The 19145-nt window shown below is 38.4% G+C and overlaps 1 protein-coding gene across 2 annotated transcripts in view; it reads left to right on the top strand.

Annotated features, from left to right (window-relative positions):
- The window catches only part of IMPG1 (interphotoreceptor matrix proteoglycan 1), a 126283-nt gene that overhangs the window by 83361 nt on the left and 23777 nt on the right, over positions 1-19145 (top strand). For both annotated transcript variants that reach the window (XM_032873192.1, XM_032873191.1), the window contains 2 exons: positions 14720-15231; positions 17720-17939. In XM_032873192.1, the coding sequence (XP_032729083.1) occupies positions 14720-15231; positions 17720-17939 (732 nt within the window). The remainder of the gene's footprint in view (positions 1-14719; positions 15232-17719; positions 17940-19145) is intronic.

Below are 19145 nucleotides of genomic sequence, written 5' to 3'. Positions count from 1 at the left end.
CTCTGAACAGAATTCATTTTGTCCCGATATGCTTAGAGCATGGCCAGACCCTGTTTCATAGCTCACCTTCTCTGCCTCAGGAACTTGGCACACACCAGGAACTCACCACCACTCACTGATCTCTGATTGCCAGCTTCTCAGTCACCGACCAAACAGGAGTCATTACTGGGCATGTGGCTGTTCAAGATGCTCCCAAATGGAAGGCCCAGGCTCTGCCCTCAGGGAACATATATTCCTGGCACGGGCATTTCCAAGCCAATGGAGATACTCTATTTTAGGTCTGACTCACTTGTGATTTATAGCCTCCTATGTTCCCAAAAGAAAATGCAGCATCTCTCTAAAGTTCCTATCCATGCTGCATTTCTTTCATTGACTAGTAGAAAAACAAACCTGCGTAAAAACCAAGTCCCTGATCATCCTTTAAAGTGCATGCGTGACTTTTAAATCAACCTTATTTTCATTTAAACTGTTGAATATTTATTGCAATTAAGAAAATCCTCATTAAACATACCTTCAGTGTTTTTATGATATTCTTATAAAAATTCTTTGTGAAGTAAACAGTTTTCCAAATTTGCCCTGAAATGTGTACCTTCTTTTAAAAAAATAACACTTGCTTTGAGCTTAGCAGTTCACAATCAAAATTACTTAAGGACATTCTCTGAAGAGACTCTCTCCTGAAGCCAGACTGGCATCTCCAATGTACCCTAGTTTGTTTGTTTTCAGCAAATGAGCACAGCTTGTGGTTTGGAGAATTGTACTTGTTAAATTTCGCTTTCTTATATCATATTTGGTTTTGCTCCTCACCCCATCCCTAAAGCCAAGAGAGCAGGTCTTCTTACCAGCTACATTTCACAAATGCAGTTCTACCAGCTCATGAAAATTAGGTCTCCCTTTTATGCCTCCCAAAGCACTCCAAGTGTCCTCTCCCACAGCACTGGGCATACTTGTGATTAGATGGCTAATGCTTGAAGACTGAATGTTCCCTGAAGACAAGGCCTGGGTCTGTTGCATTCATTACCCCAGCCTCAGCAGAGCAGGAAGATGGGTCCTGGAGTCTGTGCTGTGTGCCTGCAGCCCCCAGCTCAACCACGTGCAGCCTTGGGCAAGTTTTTTAACTTTTATCTGTGCCTCATTTTTCATCTGTGCAATGGTCATTATAGTACTAATTTGGAGGGTTCTTGTGAAGATTTAGTTAATGGGTACAGCGCTTAGAACTGTGTCTAATATGTACCAAGTAACAAAAAAAGAAGAGCTGTTATTATGAGCTAGCAAAATGCCTGGCACTTATCAATAAGCAATAAATATTGTTAAATGAATGAATGATTGAGTGAAGTAAGGCAGAATTGAATCAAATGTTCAAATATTCCAAGTCCAATGCCTTTTTACTCTTCACCCATGTTTTCGTGAATATACAGAAAGCTTAATTTTAGAAAACAAGAATCCAGTAAATTATCAAACAATGAATCCACTGATTCTCTATAAAACTGATCATCAGATTAATTGGAAATATCTTTTCTGGGTTTGCCGCTCCAGTCCATGACTTAAAGCCAATGTACCTTTAAAATAACCATAAAGGCATCTAGCAATTGGTTTAAATCACCATTTTATACTGGAACGTAGTAGATGTTCAATAACTGAGGAATGATTGATTTAGGGAATCAATGAAGAATGTGTACATACATACAATTTGTAAAGTTAGAGCTTAGAACAGTGTGTAAAACAAAATCTAACAGATAATTAAGGACACAATTTTATTCACACTGTTAGAATAAGGAGAACATTCATTAATGAGGAATGTCTCAAAGGAAAGTGCAGATGGGTTGTTGTTGTTGTTGTTGTTGTTGTTTTATTTGAGTGTAGTTGACACACAATGTTACAGTAGTTTCATGTGCACAACTTGGCAATTTGACAAGTTTATACATTATGCTGTGTTCACCACAAGTATGACTACTATCTGTTCTGTTACATCACTGTTACAGTATCATTAACTGTATTCCCTATGTGGTGCCTTTTATTCCCATGACTTATTCTTTCCATGGTTGGAAGTCTATATCTCCCTCTTCCTTTCATCCATCTTGCCCGACACCCTATCTCCCTCCCCTCTGGCAACCATCAATTTGTTCTCTGTATTAAAGGTCTGGTTCTGCTTTTTCTTTGGGCATTCATTTATTTTGTTTTTTTAGGTTCCACATATGAGTGAAATAATACCCTATTTGTCTTTCTCAATCTAAATTATTTCACTTAGTATAATACATTCTAGGTCCATCCAGATTGTCTCAGAGGAGATGGAGTTTTATAAAGGCAGGTAAACCAGGGAGTCATCTATGTGGCTTATGGGAGTCATGGGAAAGAGTAGACAAGTCTTACCAGAGCCCTAGGAGGAAAGGCGATTCTTTGCATTTAGCCCTTTCCCAGAACAAAAGATGGTGGGGAGATTTCAGAAAGCAAAATTGTTGAGGTGAGGGGTTCTTAACCATAAATGTTTTCTGGTAAAGTTCAGGTTAAAGTTCAACATTGTCAGCAGTAATTCTCAATGGGGCAGTATACAACCTTATAGGATATGGTTTGTGGATTTGGGGGAAAAGGGCAATTTTTGGTGCTGCCATAATGGAAGAGCATCACTAATATTTAGTGGGAAGAGAAATTCTAGAATTTGAGGACAATACTACACAACAAAGAATTCTTCCGCTTCCAACGAGACTTTTGTTTATCTTGCTAGACATTCATGTATGTGGGAAAAAAAAAACAAAACTATTAACTTCTAAGCCTAGACCTTAGCTCCTATTAAAGTAAAATTTTATTAAAAAGTAAAATCATGACTCTTACACATTTATAAAATGACATGTGTCAAACAAAAATTGTTCCTAACAAATTAACTAACAGGGAAACAAGATGCTATGACCAGTTTGGAAGAGAATTCAAACAACACATGATCAGCAATTAAAAATGAGGGCGGTTGGAATCTGGGTGACCTCTCCCAAAAAAAAAAAAAAAAAAAAAAAGGAAATAAATATACCATTGTATGTAAAATTGGTGAATATCCACAAGGAAATAAGCTATTCTTTTCCACTTGATGAAAATCCTTTGCCTTTCTATGGACAACAATGATTTGCATTACTCTAGGCATCCTTCAACTAACAGATCGCAAAGCAATAAAAGAAACAGGCCCCTATAAATCAGATAACCTGGCAGTTAAACTAAAGACACTTAAATGGTTCACATTTTTTCCTGACCTTTCTTTTTTCACATAAGTATGATTTGCAAGTATATTTTGCAAAATTTTTATTTAATGTGACTTTTCTAGGAATGCAACTAATACATAAAATAAGGGGAGATTATATTTTGTTTTGTTTGAACTTTACTAAGTGTTTTTTTTTTTTTTTTTTTTTTTAAGTGTTAACCATCATTTCAGAAAATCAATTCTCTTAGGACAGTGGTGATCATGGTATTTATGTTGCCAGAACAATAGCTGAATCAGTCTGTCTTTGTATCTGTGGAATCCGGTGATATTTATAGATATTTACATATAAGTACAAGCTTCTAACTCCTTTATTGTGTCTTATGGTGTTGTACTGTCTTCTGAAATATATATTATAATAAATTATTTTCCTTTTATTTCTCCTTTATGTCACAGTTTGAACAATGCATTGACTTTTTTGGAAATGCATATTAGCTAGGTTATATTCTTGATTAAGGTCACTTCAGGGTCATAAAGGTGGCATTACAAAGTATTTGTTAGGAAAGGGGGTACTGAGTTGATTGATTGGGAACACCTGGCAGGAAGGCAGCCTATTGCAACCTAGATTAGGTAAATGTAATTCAGAGTGGCAAAACCAATCTTAGAAACCATATTCCTGAATATGTAATCTGTCTTTTCTCTGTCCCTTCTACTCATTCTTCCCCCTTTTCATATCATATGAAAGCTATCATTTCATAATAGCTTTCCTATTAATAGGTTGGAATCTAATGTCTCCAATGCAGATCAGAATACCGATATGATCTTCCAGCCTATCTAATGCAAATTATGATGCATTCTTATAAAATAAGAAGGGCATGTTTAAAAATAATTATTCTAAGCCAAAAGTGACATTCTTTGTGGTATTCTGATAAAAGCCAGAGTCAGAGATTGGTAGACCTACAATTCTGTAACTTCCAGACCTTTAAGGGTTTCTGTGTGTATTGGTTACCTATTGCTGCATAGAAAATTACTCCACAACCTAGTGGCTTAAAGCAACAACAAGCATTTATTATCTCTTCCAGTTTCTGTAGATCAGAAATCAAGGAGTGACTTAACTGGGTAGTTCAGGCTTAGGGTCTCTCCTGAGGTTGCAGTCAAGATATCAACCAAGGCTACAGTCCTCTAGAGACTTGACAGGGACTGATGGAGCTACTTCCGAGGTGAATTACACACCTGGCAAATTAGCTACAGGAAGGCTTCAGTTCTTCTTCATATGGGAGTCTCCACATGGCTGCTTGAGTGTCCTCACAACATGGCAGCTGATTCCCTTGGGATAATTGATTCAAGAGAGAAAGGCAAAAGACGTAACATCTTTTGTGACCTAGCCTCATAACCATACATCACTGTAATATTGCGATTTACAGGAAATATATGCTTGGTTATTTGGATAACAAAAACATTTCTTACATATATTTAGTCTTCATCCACAGTGTCTGGATCCCAGCTCCCCAAACCCTTGCAATATCCTGAGCGATAAGGGCAATGGGAACATCTCTTCTTATAATATTTGTCTTCTTGTCTCAGTTTTTAAAATCACTTCAGAGACATAAAGGTAAAATGGGCATCTTGTTGTTCATATCAAGCCCTTTTCACCACAACTAGGTTTATGTTGATGAGTTGATTTTTGGAAAGCACTGAAGGAGGAGGGCTCGTTGCCAGGGGAGCTAATCATGAATAGAGGGGTGAAAATTTCAGTACACCCCCTGATTTCTGGAGAGGAGAGAGGGACTGGGCATTGAATCAATCACCAATGGCCAATGATTTAATCAATCATATAATGAAGCCTCCATAAAAATCCCAAAGGAAGGGGCTTGAAGAGCTTCCAGGTTGGGGAGCCAAAGGTCTTCCACATGCCACCATGCTGGGCTCCAGACTCCACAAGGACAGACGATCCTACGTTTGGGACCCGACCCTATGTATCCTACATGTGGCTCTTGATTTGTATCCTTTAATATCCTTTGTAATAAATTGGTAATTTAGTGAGTAAATGGGTTTCCTGAGTTCTGTGAGCTACTGTAGGAAATTTACTTCAGGGAGGGGTTTGTAGGAACCCCCCAATATGTATCGAGTCAGTCAGAAGCACAGGTAACAATCTGGGCTTACAAATGGCATCTGAAATGGAAGACAGTCTTGCGGGGCTGAGCCCTTAACATGTGGAATCTGGTGCTATCTCCAGGTAGATGGTGTCAGGATTGAGTTGCATTGTGTTATACCCAGTTGGTGTTAGAGAATTGTTTGGTTTGTGGGGAAACTCCCTTCTCATTGAAATTGGGTACCAGAAACTTTTAATCATTACCTCCATAGCATTCTGTGGAGGTAACTTCCATGCATGTAGGAGGGACTGTACAAGGATATGAATAACAGAAAGTGAAGGTCATCAGTGACCATATTAGAGGCTGTCTACCATGTAATATTTTGTGTGCTTTCCATATTCCCAAACTCACATTTTATTTTATCTTAATCTTTATTATTTCCTTAGATACATATGAAGTTATTAATAGAGAGAAAAATATTGATTATTTTGCTTTGCAAGCCAGAGCTAGAAAAACAACCTCTTCAATAATCTTGGAATAAATAATTCAGAAGCCATTCAGAATTGAATTATGACTGTTATTAAAAGCTATAGCATCACTGCATGTTATATCCATGTAACAATTACTTCATTTGTCCCAAAATGTTTATTTCTTCAGAGCAGACAGTCAAAAATTTTATTAAGACCACCAACAAATGAGGGAAAGACATAGCTGGGCTCTTTTTCCAAATGCATCCTCACAATTTTCTTATATAGGGCTGATTTTAAATTGGAAGTTATTAGAGATATGTGACCCACAGTGAAGGGAGAAAGTAATCAGGTGTGTTGCAGCTCTGAGGTCTGTAATTTTTATATTATATAAGGCACAGTTTAAGTCTAATAAGATTTCTCAGATTCAGCATTTTTTTAAATGAGGGAAAAGTTTATAGTTAATAAACAGTTTAGTTTATTAAACTGTAAAAAAAAAAAAGTACCTTTGTTGATAATTTGGAAAGAGGAACGCATCAGGATAGAATACATAGACGTGCGTATTTCATTCTAATGATGACCACTGGTTGAGGGGACACTCATCTTTGTAGCCTTGGGGTACCTCTCTTAATTACCTAGTTAAATCACTTGAGAAGCCATAATTAGATACTTCAAGACTCTGATAATTCACTTCAAGTAGCAAATGCAGAGTGTATAATCAGTTGGGGAACTATAAAACAGCTTAAAGTAAATGGAGAATTTTTTTTTTAAATATCACTGTATAGTACCTAGAACATAACAGGTGCCAAATAAATATTAGTTTCTTCCTATCCTATCCTCAATCCTGCCTCCCAAGATTCTAAGACTAGAATTTGAAGCATAACCTGATAGAAACATCTAATTAAAATAGTAAGAAAACACAATGAAGTTCCCCAGGGCTTACAAATTAATATTCTTACCAGCTTCAGTTTTAGTCCAGATGTTATTTAACATTATTAGTAACAATAAAGAATTCATAGTAAAATATTTTGCTTCTTTGGTGGCTCTGCTTAAGACTTTTACTTAAAGTGCAGATATATCTGAAATTTCACATTTACTCCAGATATCCATGAAACTATTTTTTTTTTCACTGAGGTTTACAAAATATCTATGTCTATGAGAAAAACGGTAAGTGTATATTTATATTGAATGACTAAACAAGAGGCTTTTTAAAAATAATATTTATCAGGAGCACCTGAGTGGCTCAGTTGGTTAAGTGTCAGACTCTTGATTTTGGCTAAGGTCACAATCTTATGGTTGTGAGATCCATCTCCGAGGTGGGCTCCGTGCTGGGGATGGAGCCTACTTAAGGATCTCCCTCTCTAGGGGCTCCTGGGTGGCTCACTGGGTTAAGGCCTCTACCTTCTGTTCAGATCATGATCCCAGGGTCCTGGAATCAAGCCCCACATCAAGCTCTCTGCTCAGCAGGGAGCCTGCTTCCTCCTCTCTCTCTCTCTCTGCCTGCCTCTCAGCCTACTTGTGATCTCTATCTGTCAAATAAATAAATAAAATCTTAAAAAAAAAAAAAAAAGAATCTCCCTCTCTAGACAAACCATAAGAGACTCTTAATCTCACAAAACAAACTGAGGGTTGTGGGGGTGCGGGGGTCGGGAGAGGGTGGTGGGGTTATGGACATTGGGGAGGGTATGTGCTATGGTGAGTGCAGTGAAGTGTGTAAACCTGGCGAATTCACAAACCTGTACCCCTGGGGATAAAAATACATTATATGTTTATAAAAAAATAAAAAAATTTAATATAAAAAAAAGAACCTCCCTCTTTGGTGGGTGGGGGGATGGGATAACTGGGTGATGGACATTAAGGAGACCACTTGATATAATGAACACTGGGCATTATATGCAACTGATGAATCACTAAATTCTACCCCTGAAGCTAATAATATGCTATATGTTAACTAAATTGAATTTAAATAAAAACTTTTTAAAAAATAAAAATAAAAAATAAAAAATAATTTTTTTAAAAGATTCTCTCTCTCCCTCTGGCCTCCACCCCCACCCCTCGCTCATACATGTATGCTCACTATCTCTCAAAAAATAAAATAAAATAAAAGAAAATGTTAAAGGATGGAAGAAATTACCAAAAAAAAAAAAAAGTGAAGTAACGTTGCTAAAGTTCTGCAACTCAGAAATAACTAAATGATAGCTATCATTTCAAATATCTGTCAATATAACTAAAAAGATAGGATAGAAGTACTTTTACAAAAATTGAATTTTTCCTAATGTCATCCTAATCAAATGGACTGCACTTAATTTTGCTTGACTTTAACAGAAGAAACTGAAATGACATGCAAGAAATTGCTGAATTGCAGATAAATATTTGCTTACTTCATGACATATTCATTCTTAAGACATCCCTAAAGAAAGATTACCTGAAACATTAATTTGGAGTTGTTATCATTTACACTACATGTATCAACACTAGGCAGCATTTTTGATGTACTGCTATGAAAGATAAATGTATCAAAACTCTCATAATCCAGCCATCTTCACTCCCAGTTTTGGTAGTAAGATGACTATGTTACAATTGTCACATTTCATAAGTTTAGAATTGGTTCTGCAGTCACAACTCTTATGGCTTCTTAGGCAGATTTCCATATTTAAGTGGATGTAAGTCTCACTCTCAAACTTCCTACCACAGCTTCTACTTTCCTGAGTTCTCTATTTTATCTTGGAGTTGGCTGGAATGTGTCATGAGATAATTGTTTTAAGAGGGTCTCGTGGGTGCCAAAGTTCCTGAGGGCTTACCTACTAAAAGGAAAACTATTTCTCTATTCACAATACTTTTAACATCAACTATATATATGGAGGGGTTTTCAGTGTCAACCAATTCTCCAACTCTCCAGACAGCATGTGGATATCGAACAATTCAGTATGACACCACCTACCCACATTTGGTGCAGACCCCACAAGTTAAGCGCTCAGCTCCACAAGACTGCCCCCGCCCCCCCGCCACTTGCCTGTTGCAAGTCCCAGGCTGTAACTTACCACTTGTACTTCTGATCAGCCAGCTGTAAGTGTCTGTCAGTGGATGAACAGTTAAAGAAATTGTGAGATATATATTTAAAAAGGAGATTCTGCCATTTACAACAACATGAATGAACCTTGAGGACATTGTGCTAAGTGAAATAAGCCAGACAGAAAGAAAAACTGCATGATCTCACTTAAATGTAGAATCTTAAAAATTCAAATACCTGGAGGCAGTGAGCATATTGGTGGTCATCAGGGGCAGAGAGATGGGGGGAATAAATACAGTTAATAATAATTATTATTAAAAATAAAAAAAGTAAAAATAAATTACAGTTCCCACAAGCCCCTTCTCAATTTCATAATCTGCTATAATGGCTCACAGAGCTCAGATAAATACTTATGTTTACCAGCTTATTATAAAGGACATTAAAAATATATAAATGAGCAGCCAAATGAAGGGTGTGGTATGGAGGGGTGGGCTGATGGCTTCTGCTGTTAGTCCAGATGGATAGGACTCTAGAACACCCAGCTTCCCTGAATAGTTAGCACCATCCTTAGATGTATCTAGAGAACCAAAAGGAAGTGGACAAACTGCACCAATTCTAGCTGGATTCAGGACACAGAGAATGATAGGTGATATAGATAGATATAGATAGATAGATAGATGATAGATAGATAGATAGATAGATAGATAGATAGATAGATAGATGATAGATAGAGTGAGGTTCTGGAAAGGTCCCAGGTGCAGAAGCATCTGTCCCTGTGGAACTGGAGTGCACTATTCTCCTGGCACATGGATGTGTTCGCCAACCCAGAAGTTCTACAAAACCCATAGTTCAGGAATTTTTATGGAGGCTTCATCACATAGACATGATCAATGATTAACTCAATTTCTGGCCCCTCCCTTCTCCTCAGAGGATAGGGGGTGGGGGAAATTTTCCAAGCTTCTAATCCTGTCTTGGTCATTCCAGTGTCCAGCTTCCAGCTTGGATGCTATCCAAGAACCCACCAAAAGTCACGTTACTAGAACGAAAGATGCTCCTATCACCCAGGAAATTACAAGGAATTTAGGAGCTCTGTGTTAGGAACTGGAGGCAGAGACCAAATATATATTTCCTATTATATCACAACTACTTACTTGCTGCAAGTTTTGAATGTAAAGGACAACTTGACTTTTGGAGTTTCTTATTATGCCATTTTTACTGATGTCACTTTCTATTATTTCTTAGAACTGCACTTGAATATACAATTATCCCAAAATAAAACACTTATGTTTTCTTAAGTCAAGTCACATTAAAGTGTTCTGACAAATACAGCATTTCACTATCTCGCAACTCCCCACTGTGCAATCCCAGTTACCAAAAGTAGTGTCTTAACTCAGCTATTTCTTCTGGCATTTACTCATCCTATAATTTTAAATAATATATATTTTTTGAGTCATCAGTTTTATGTATCATTTATTGTCTTCCTATTATTGTAAATAAAGGTTTGTGTTTCTATAATACCATCCTTCTGCTTCCACCCCATCTCCCAAAATGGTGATAATTGTTATTAAATCAATACTCAGCACTTATATTATATATTCACAGCTGATCTATTTGCTCTGTGTTTCCTTTCTGTTTTCTTAGAGTTAATGTTTTCTTTGATTTTTTTTTAATTTGCTTTGTTTTCTTTGTATTTAATGTCAACTATTCCCAAATTTTCCATTGAATTTTCCAACATACTTTTCCACATCAGGTAACTTCCAATTTTCAGAGACATTCTTCTCTTTCTCCTAGAGTGCTACTTTCTAAGCTTTTTGGAGAGCTGTCACATAGGACTCTCCTCTTCTGTCATCTTTATACTTTCCTTGGCCTTTCTACTGAGTTGGATTCCCTGATCCCTAGATCTCAGGCTTTCTCTCTCTGGATTTACTCTCTCGTCTTGTAGAGAACATCCTCCAGCAGTTTTGTCTAGTTAAATCATTTACCACAATGGCAGAGGCTTTGATGATACAAGTATTCTATATACTTGAGACATCCGCAGTACCTATCTCTCTGAAAGACCCCTTCACCACCTGTCAGGGGATTTCCCTAAGTTTTTTTCAGTATCCCATTTCTTCCTATTTCTTGGTTTGCCATCATTTTAGGTGAAAACATCTTAGAAAAGGAAGCCTAGGAGGAATTCTTTGAATCTTGAGTGTTTGAAAATATCATTCGTCACCCTCATACTTGATTGCTAGTACAGAACTCCATTCGAGCCATGCTGTCCTCCCAGCCAGCTGTTACTAAAACATGAAAGACACCCTTCTTCCTTTGGCTTTCTTTATTTTCATTTGCTGCATGCTAAACTCTCCGACCTCCTTCAGGTCTTGCTCAAATATTATATTCTCAGTGACTACTCTATATAAATCGCCAACCCAGCACTCTCACCCCACTTCCCACTTTACTTTATTTCCATAGCACTTGTCACAACTTGGTATACTGTCTATTTCCCATTGTTTATTTGTCTACTTTCTGTCTTCCTCCACTAGACAGTAAACTCCTTGGAGCCAAAACTTTCATCTGTTTTGTTCACTGATATATTCCAGCACCTGAAACAGTGCCTGGCACATAGTAGGCTCTCAATATTTATTTGTTGAATGAATGTGTACTAAAGACTTATTTCCTATCCCTATACTATGCCAAAAGGAAAATAATAATTTTCTTGTAATGATAAATAAGAATGGATTTGTTTGATATAGAATTAAGCAATTGTTGGTCATGCCACTTGAATATTTTAAAAAGATTAGCTATTTAAACATAAATTAGATTGCTTCTTGGCCTTTTGGTTAAGATCAAGTGTAAACATAAATTAGATGTCCACTTGATGTTTATGGCAAGTGTGTTTATCTTTTTCTAGAAGCATTTAAAATATTCTTTCATCTGTACTTGTCCCTCACACCTTGCTCATCTTCTGCTTTGCCTTCCTTTGGCAGTAAGTCAGGCTTCTGGCTGCCCCCACTGTGCTCATCTTCACCTGTTAGCAGCAACTCTCACTGTGGGTTTCAGCTAAACCTGAATTCATATACTTTGGTTCGGACCATTTTATCTGTGGCCTTTGCTTTTGGACAGGTCTCTTGCCCAGAAAGTGGCCAAACTAGCCATTTATTCTACACACAGTAGCTGAAATTCTAACCAACACCCTCACCATGCACACTGACATAAAAGCCCACCCCACACCCTCACAGGAACCCCACACACACTTAGCCATGACAGCTAAAAGTCAAGTTATTTTGAGTCTGCTTATTTTGCATACCTCATGATAAAATAAATGGCCTTGGCTTTTAGTGCTTGACTTCTCTGTTACCGTGCAAAAAACTTAATGTTGAAATGGCCTGTGTCATTGACATGTATAATTTTTACATAAAAACCAAATGAAAACATAATTGTTTAAAATACATTTGTAAGTACTGATGAGGTTTGATAATATTTTTATTTCAAAAGAATTGACCCTAGCCTTAATAGTTTCAATCTCAAGTAAAGAAAGAATAGAGTCTTGTAAAACCACAATTAAATGGGACTGCTAGATTCAAGAAATAAAAATATAAGACACCCAGCTAAATCTGAATTTCAGATAAGCATATAAAATTTGTAATGTATTTTCCAATGAGAATCCTGCACTTTATCTTGCAACCCTACATTTAATTTTTTGTAAGATTTTATTTATATATTTGCCAGAGGGAGACAAGAGAACAAGTAGGGGGAGTGACAGGCAGAGGGGGAAGCAGGCTCCCTGCTGAGCAAGGAGCCTGATGCAGAACTCGATCCCAGAACCCTGAGATCATGACCTGAGCCAAAAACAAACGCTTAACCGACTGAGCCACCCAGGCATCCCTAGCAACCCTACATTGAAATATCCAGCTGTTCTATCAGTGAAAGAACTTGGTTAGGTTTATTTTGAATGTAAAAGATTAATGTAAAAGTGCCACAAAGGGAAGGAGTTTGAAATTCACTTTTATTGGTTGATGACATTAAGGCCGCAGACTATTTTAATCTGGCTGAAGTCTATCTAGTAACAGAAGTATGAGTAATAAGATTCTGGCCCAGGGGCAGAATGAAGATATCTGTCATTGTGTTTCTCCCCAGACCCTTATCATCGGGAGCAGAAAGACCATATCATAGGAACACAGGTTCATATCCAGTTCCCCATGACACAAAGAAGTCAAATCAAACCACGATAGTATTTGCAGCCTTTTCATTTATTCATCTGAGATCCTTCTGTGGATGTCTTAGTCAGCTCAGGCTGCTGCAACAAAATACCATTGACGGGGGAGCTTAAACAACAGGAATTTCTTTTTCACAGTTCTGGAGGCTGGGATGCCCTCCATCAAGCTGCCAGCTGGTTTGGCCCCTGATGGAGCGCTTCTTTCTGGTTTGCAGAAAGATGCCGTCTTGCTGTGTCCTCACGTAGCAGAGGGAGAGATCATCTCTCCGTGTCTCCTCTTACAAGAGCACTAATCCCATTCATGCTGGATCCACCTTCATGACCTAATTACCTCCCAAAGACCCTCCTCCAAATACTGTCCCATTGGAGATTAGGGCTTCAAAGTATGCATTTGGGAGAGAGAGAAAACAGTCGGTCCATGGCAGTGAAGACTTAAATAAAACTACGGGTGTGTATCCAGAGAGATTGCGGATGTTAGAAAACATCCTCCGGCAGTTGAATAAGGATGGACGGACATGCCCAGGCATTCTCCTTGGGTGAGAGAAAGGAGGGTACTTCTCTGAAATCTGGGTACAGTTCACCAACAGGCAGGTTTTATTTTAAGAAACTCATAAAAATAATATGATTCCACGTTTCAGAGCTGTTTATCACTTGGAGTTTCGGTTTGGGTGATTGCACTCTAGTAAATTAGCTGACTGAGAGTCCAAAGATTCTATCTGCATCCAGACAGACCATTCATCATGCTTAGCATTCGGATTTCAGCACAAGCTTTTCCACATGTTTGCCAGAATGCCACTGAAGTAATCACAGAAAGCTCCTTGTTTTGATCTGCCTGATGACTTAAATATCATCAGTGGCTCTGGATTTAGGTTTATTGGAATATTTTAATAGCCCACCGATCTCTTTATCTGAAAGTCCCATATAACCACTTTCTTGGTTCATAAATACTTACTGATTTTAATTTTGTACCAAAAAGAGAATAGACTTTAGTAGTTCAATGTGTTCTTACCCAAGGAAGAAATGCAAAGTGGCGGTAGAAATTATCAAGGTATACTCATGTAAAAGTGGAAAGACCTTCAAATGCTATCAGATATTTAACAAGTTGAATGGCCAATATAAAGTTCAAATTATGTGTGTCATCCACACCTTTACTTTCTCAAAATCATTTTGAAAATTGGCAAGTTATTCAGTCAGATTATCCAATTTTGGAAAAGCATAATTTAAATTTAAAGTGGTAAAACTACCAAAAATGTGATAACTCGGATCCAAAAAAAAAAAAAAAAAAAAATCCAAATGCATAAACTGCAGGCTTGGATGATTGGAAGGTGAATAAAATTTCTGGGCCCAAACTGCATAGCTAATTGGTTGGGAGTTCCAGATGGGAATGTGGAATCCAAATCTATTCTAATGCCATCTGTGTTTTGGCACCACCTGGTGCCCTAGTCAGTTTCTACCAGCTGGTCCCTAGGTGTGTTGTTTCTGGCTAAGCAGAAATTTTGGGTTACTGGTGGTCTTTTACTCTTACTGATCTGAAACTACTTGGGCCTGAATAAAATGAGTACAGGGACCCACCCTCTCCTTCCCTAGGTTTGAACACAGGACTGCATGTCCTTTCTATACCAATTTCTTCTTCTTTAAAAATATCACATTAAAACAATCAATGCAAATGCATTTTTTTAAGTTAAGTCTAATGTTGGATTTCCTTTTTTGCTTTCTCTTCTTTGGGGAAAATACCTGGACAAAATGAATTGGACTCAGAAGCTTTTTCCACAGACAGTTCTTGGTCTCCTCCTGCTAAGGCCTCTGCTTCGCTATCAGACACTCTACCTTTCTTTACACCATCCAGCATCTTCTCTCTGACTGATCAAAACACCATAGACATAATGCCCATTGATCAGACAGTACCAATCCCAGGACTAATCATCCCCACAGATGGCTATTCTGCCATGAGCCAGTCAGCTCTGGAAATTTCACATTCAACTGCATCTTCAGGCAGCCAAGATAGCAGGAGAGACTTAGACATAATGGATCTAACGAACACTCCCGCCTCCTCTGAGGTGCCAAGACTCAATGGAAATGTTTCTACCACAGGTCATTTCTTGGAGACTACAACTCCCAGCCCAGCTTTACAGTACATCACCACTAGCTCTATGACCATTGCCCCCAAGGGCCATGAACTGGTGGTGTTCTTCAGTCTGAGAGTTGCCAACATGCCCTTCTCCAACAACCTGTTCAACAAGAGCTCTCTGGAGTACCAAGCTCTGGAGCAACAATTCACACAGCTGGTGAGTAAGCACTGCGTCCAAGTCCCTGCACATCCTTTCTTTTTTTTTTTTGCTATTTTATAATATCATCACTGGCTGTCTTGAGCAATGAAGGTCGCAAGAGACAGGCCTCTGATGTAGCTGTGGCCGAGGGCATTCAGCTGAAGTGCGGGGATGGATTCAGATCCAATAAGCGAGAAAGTTCTGCCGTGGACACTCCAGACATATACTGCTATCCAGTCTCATGAGATCTTATCCTTAAGAACTTTTCATTAAGTTCTTCTTAATGTAGTTTTCCCAGGAATAATACCTAGCCACTCAAGTACTGAACGTGGAATTTAAAAGCAGTGTGAGCAAGCTCTCCCTAATTATAATGCCACAGGCTGTTTTCCAGCCATCAGATGGAAGGAGTCAAAACCAAAAAGGTCCACAACACATGAGACCAGAGTTCAAGTGTAAGCACTCATTACTTAGTTCCTTAAGTTCTCATAAAACTAAAAAATAGCTAAATGGCATATCATCCCTGATTCCTAACAATGAAAGTGAGATGATGATCATGATGGCATATACTTTTGATTATACAATACTCCCAAAGCTCACATGTTTATTTTGTTTCTACATGTACCATAAGAAACACACATATAATAAGAAATGCTCAACTCTATGATACTTGTATACAGTCACAGCCAATTAAAGTACACAATGCAAAGACTGTAGAATTTCTGAAAATAACAGAAAAAATATTTGTAAGCTTCATGTAAGTTAAATCATTATACAAATTAAAACCACATAAAAACCGAGGTCTTCAAGTGAACGTTAAAGGAAGACTTTGTGAGGTCTCCCCCCACCCCAGTGAGATGAGGTGAGTAGATATTGGGACAATCTCAGGGAACAGAGTCCCAGTGCACCTAGCTCAGGTGTATTAATTAGAGTACGTGCTAAGCTTCCATAATGAAGAGATCAAAAATATAGTAACTTAAATATGGTGACAGATGGTAGCTACACTTGTGGTGAGGGTAGCATAACAGATAGACTTGTTGAATCACTATGTCGTACAACTGAAACTAATATAACATTGTGTGTCAACTCTAGCTCAAAAAAAAAAAAAAAGGAATGTAGTAACTTAAATAAGATACAAGTTTATTTCTCTTCAACTTGATGGGCAGGGCAATTCTGCTCTACAGTGTCATCCAGGGACTCACATTTCCTCTGTCTTGTAACTCTGACAACCCCAGTGGTGTCTCCTCATTCATACAAAGCTGAGTCACCGGTAAATCCTTGTTTCCACTTGTGAGAAGAGGCAAGAGAGGAAGCACAGGGCAAGCAGTTCCCTAAGAAAGTGAGTGATACCAAATTTCCCCACAACTCTTTCACTCATATTCTGTAGATGGGAACTAGCACATGGCCACATCTTGCTGCAAGGGAGACTGGGAAATGTGGTTTCTAGCCAGGCAGCCTCTTTCCTGTGAAGAGGAAAATGGATTTGGGAGAACGGAGCAGCTAATCATCTGCCTACAGGGGGGATGGCTATTGGAATGTGGGCAAGGTTAGAGTCAAAATTCTGGTGGGGTGGAGACAGAGACAAGAAAAAGTAGATCTGGGCTAAGCCTGGGAGATTTTAGCTTGCATCTGTGTATTCTCTGTGTTCATAGGTGTCAGCTTATTAAAGAAGACCTTAACTTTCAGGGCCAAGAACAAGGCAGACACTGCTGAGTTTCAGACATTTCTGGAAAGTGATCCCTGGGGTGGCTGTGGCTCACAATAGGCAGGTGTGGAATCTGAACCACAATATGCCCTTAGGCATTCTTTTGAGGTTATTAAATTCCAATTTGGGAAAGGTCCTCAGGGAACCACTTTTTCTTCTTCCTCACAATTCAGATAAGGGCACTGAGGTCCAATACAATGGATAAATGGTTTGATGAAGGTCACACAGCTGGCTGGGGACAGTTTCAGGACCGACAACCAAGTCTTCTGATGGCCAGTCTCCTGTTGTTCCTACTGCACGACCTACTGGTTGACCAGGAAGCATGTCCTGCATAGACAGACAAGCTGATGTGTTCCTTCAATAGGTCATTTCAATTGGTTGCTTCCAAATAAACGTCCCATTTATACAGGCATAGGTCAGTCTGCTCCTGGGCTCAGTTTGGAACATGTTTTTATTTGCTTGGATTTTTTTTTTTTTAATAACTGAACCTGGCATTCCTGCTTTGCTGATAACATTGGCCTAGATTTTTAAAAATCCTCTGTTCTCACAGTTCATCATGAAGAAAATCACTGCCCATCCCTCTCAATACACAAACAGAAAGGTGGAAATATGGGACATAATCAGTGCAAATAGATCATTAAATAGTCGTGTTCCAGTCTCCTGTTAAAACCAAACACAAAAATAAAGACAATCAAAAAGGAACTGAAATTTATGCCTCAGATAATGAGAAGTGAGTATAAATGGAATTAGCAACAGCTGAGCACTTAGAACACAGTTAAGGGTATATCATCTTTTGTTTTGCAGCTGGTTCCATATCTACGCTCCAATCTGACAGGATTTAAACAACTTGAAATACTTAACTTCAGAAATGGGAGTGTGATCGTGAATAGCAAAATGAGGTTTGCAAAGTCAGTGCCCTATAACCTCACCAAGGCTGTGCAGGGGGTCTTGGAGGATTTTCGTTCTGCTGCTGCCCAACAACTTGAACTGGAGATAGACAGCTACTCTCTCGACATTGAACCAGGTAAAAAAAAAAAATCCAACCCAGAAAATTGTGGGAGTTTTTTTGGTTTTGATTGTTTGCTTAACACACAGTCTTTGTGAGGCCACAAAGTTTAACTCACAGTTTTTGTGAGGCCACAAAAATCAAATTAAAATCCCACTTGTTAAATAACATTTTGGAAGCTAATGGATCACCTTATTAGAAAGGTAGGGCCCTAAACCACGCAGGTTCTGTTTTCCTACATCAAAGAGTAGAAAACAAGCACACCTCGTGCTTCACAGTCTGGGAGTTTAATTTCCCCCTCAGAACACAACTTTTGCTGTGCCTTCAGAGATTGCTTTTGTTGTTGTTTTTTTTATTTTAATGTACCCCACAGCCAAGCCACTTTGCATTCTGCTAGAAGTCAGAATCACTTTCTTAGCAAACTGCAGCAACCTGGAGGGTTTCTACCTAAGAAACCTTCCAGTCATAGTTAACTATCAGAATTGCCTCCTAATAGCACAATTCAGGATAAGACTAAAACAGTGTCCTGAGGAAAGAAAACTAATCATTAGACCAAAATCCAAACTTGGAAAAAAAGCCACTGCACCATCAACAAGGAAAGGAGAAAATAATGTCCCTTCCCATTTGTACACCCTAGATCAGCTTCCATGCAGAGGTTAAAACAGAGAAGTGTTAGATGTGAAGAAAACTTTTGAAGATAATGGGGGTTAGCCCAAAGCTACATAGTAGAAAGCAAATTCTATTTTATATTCGTTCTGATAATAAAACATGCTGTGTGTACCACTGTAACCAGCTATGCCCAAATCAGGAACTGTTGCCACCACTACTTTCAAAATTCTGTGTTTTAGATAAACCATAAGTGACTCTTAATCTCACAAAACAAACTGAGGGTTGCTGGGGGGAGGGGGGTTGAGGGGGTGGGGTTATTATGGACATTGGGGAGGGTATGTGCTATGGTGAGTGCGGTGAAGTGTGTAAACCTGGCGATTCAAGACCTGTACCCCTGGGGAAAAAAATATATTATATGTTTATAAAAAAAAAAAATTATCTGTTTTAACCAATCAAAGGAAGATTTTTTTTTTAAATACCCCAGAGTGTGGAGGGGCAAGTCTCCAAATCTACTGCCCCTGCTACATTCTAGTCAGGTTCAAAACAAAGTTTCCTAATTGGTTGTGAATTAGTGAAGTGAATCTTTAACATCCTCTCTAGCTTTCTGTCGACCTA

This window comes from Lontra canadensis, unplaced genomic scaffold, assembly GCF_010015895.1.
Source record: "Lontra canadensis isolate GAN:19392208 unplaced genomic scaffold, GSC_riverotter_1.0 scaffold47, whole genome shotgun sequence".
NCBI lineage: Eukaryota > Metazoa > Chordata > Mammalia > Carnivora > Mustelidae > Lontra > Lontra canadensis.
The sequence above is the reverse complement of the archived record's forward strand: the minus strand, read 5'-3'. Positions and strand labels throughout refer to the sequence as shown.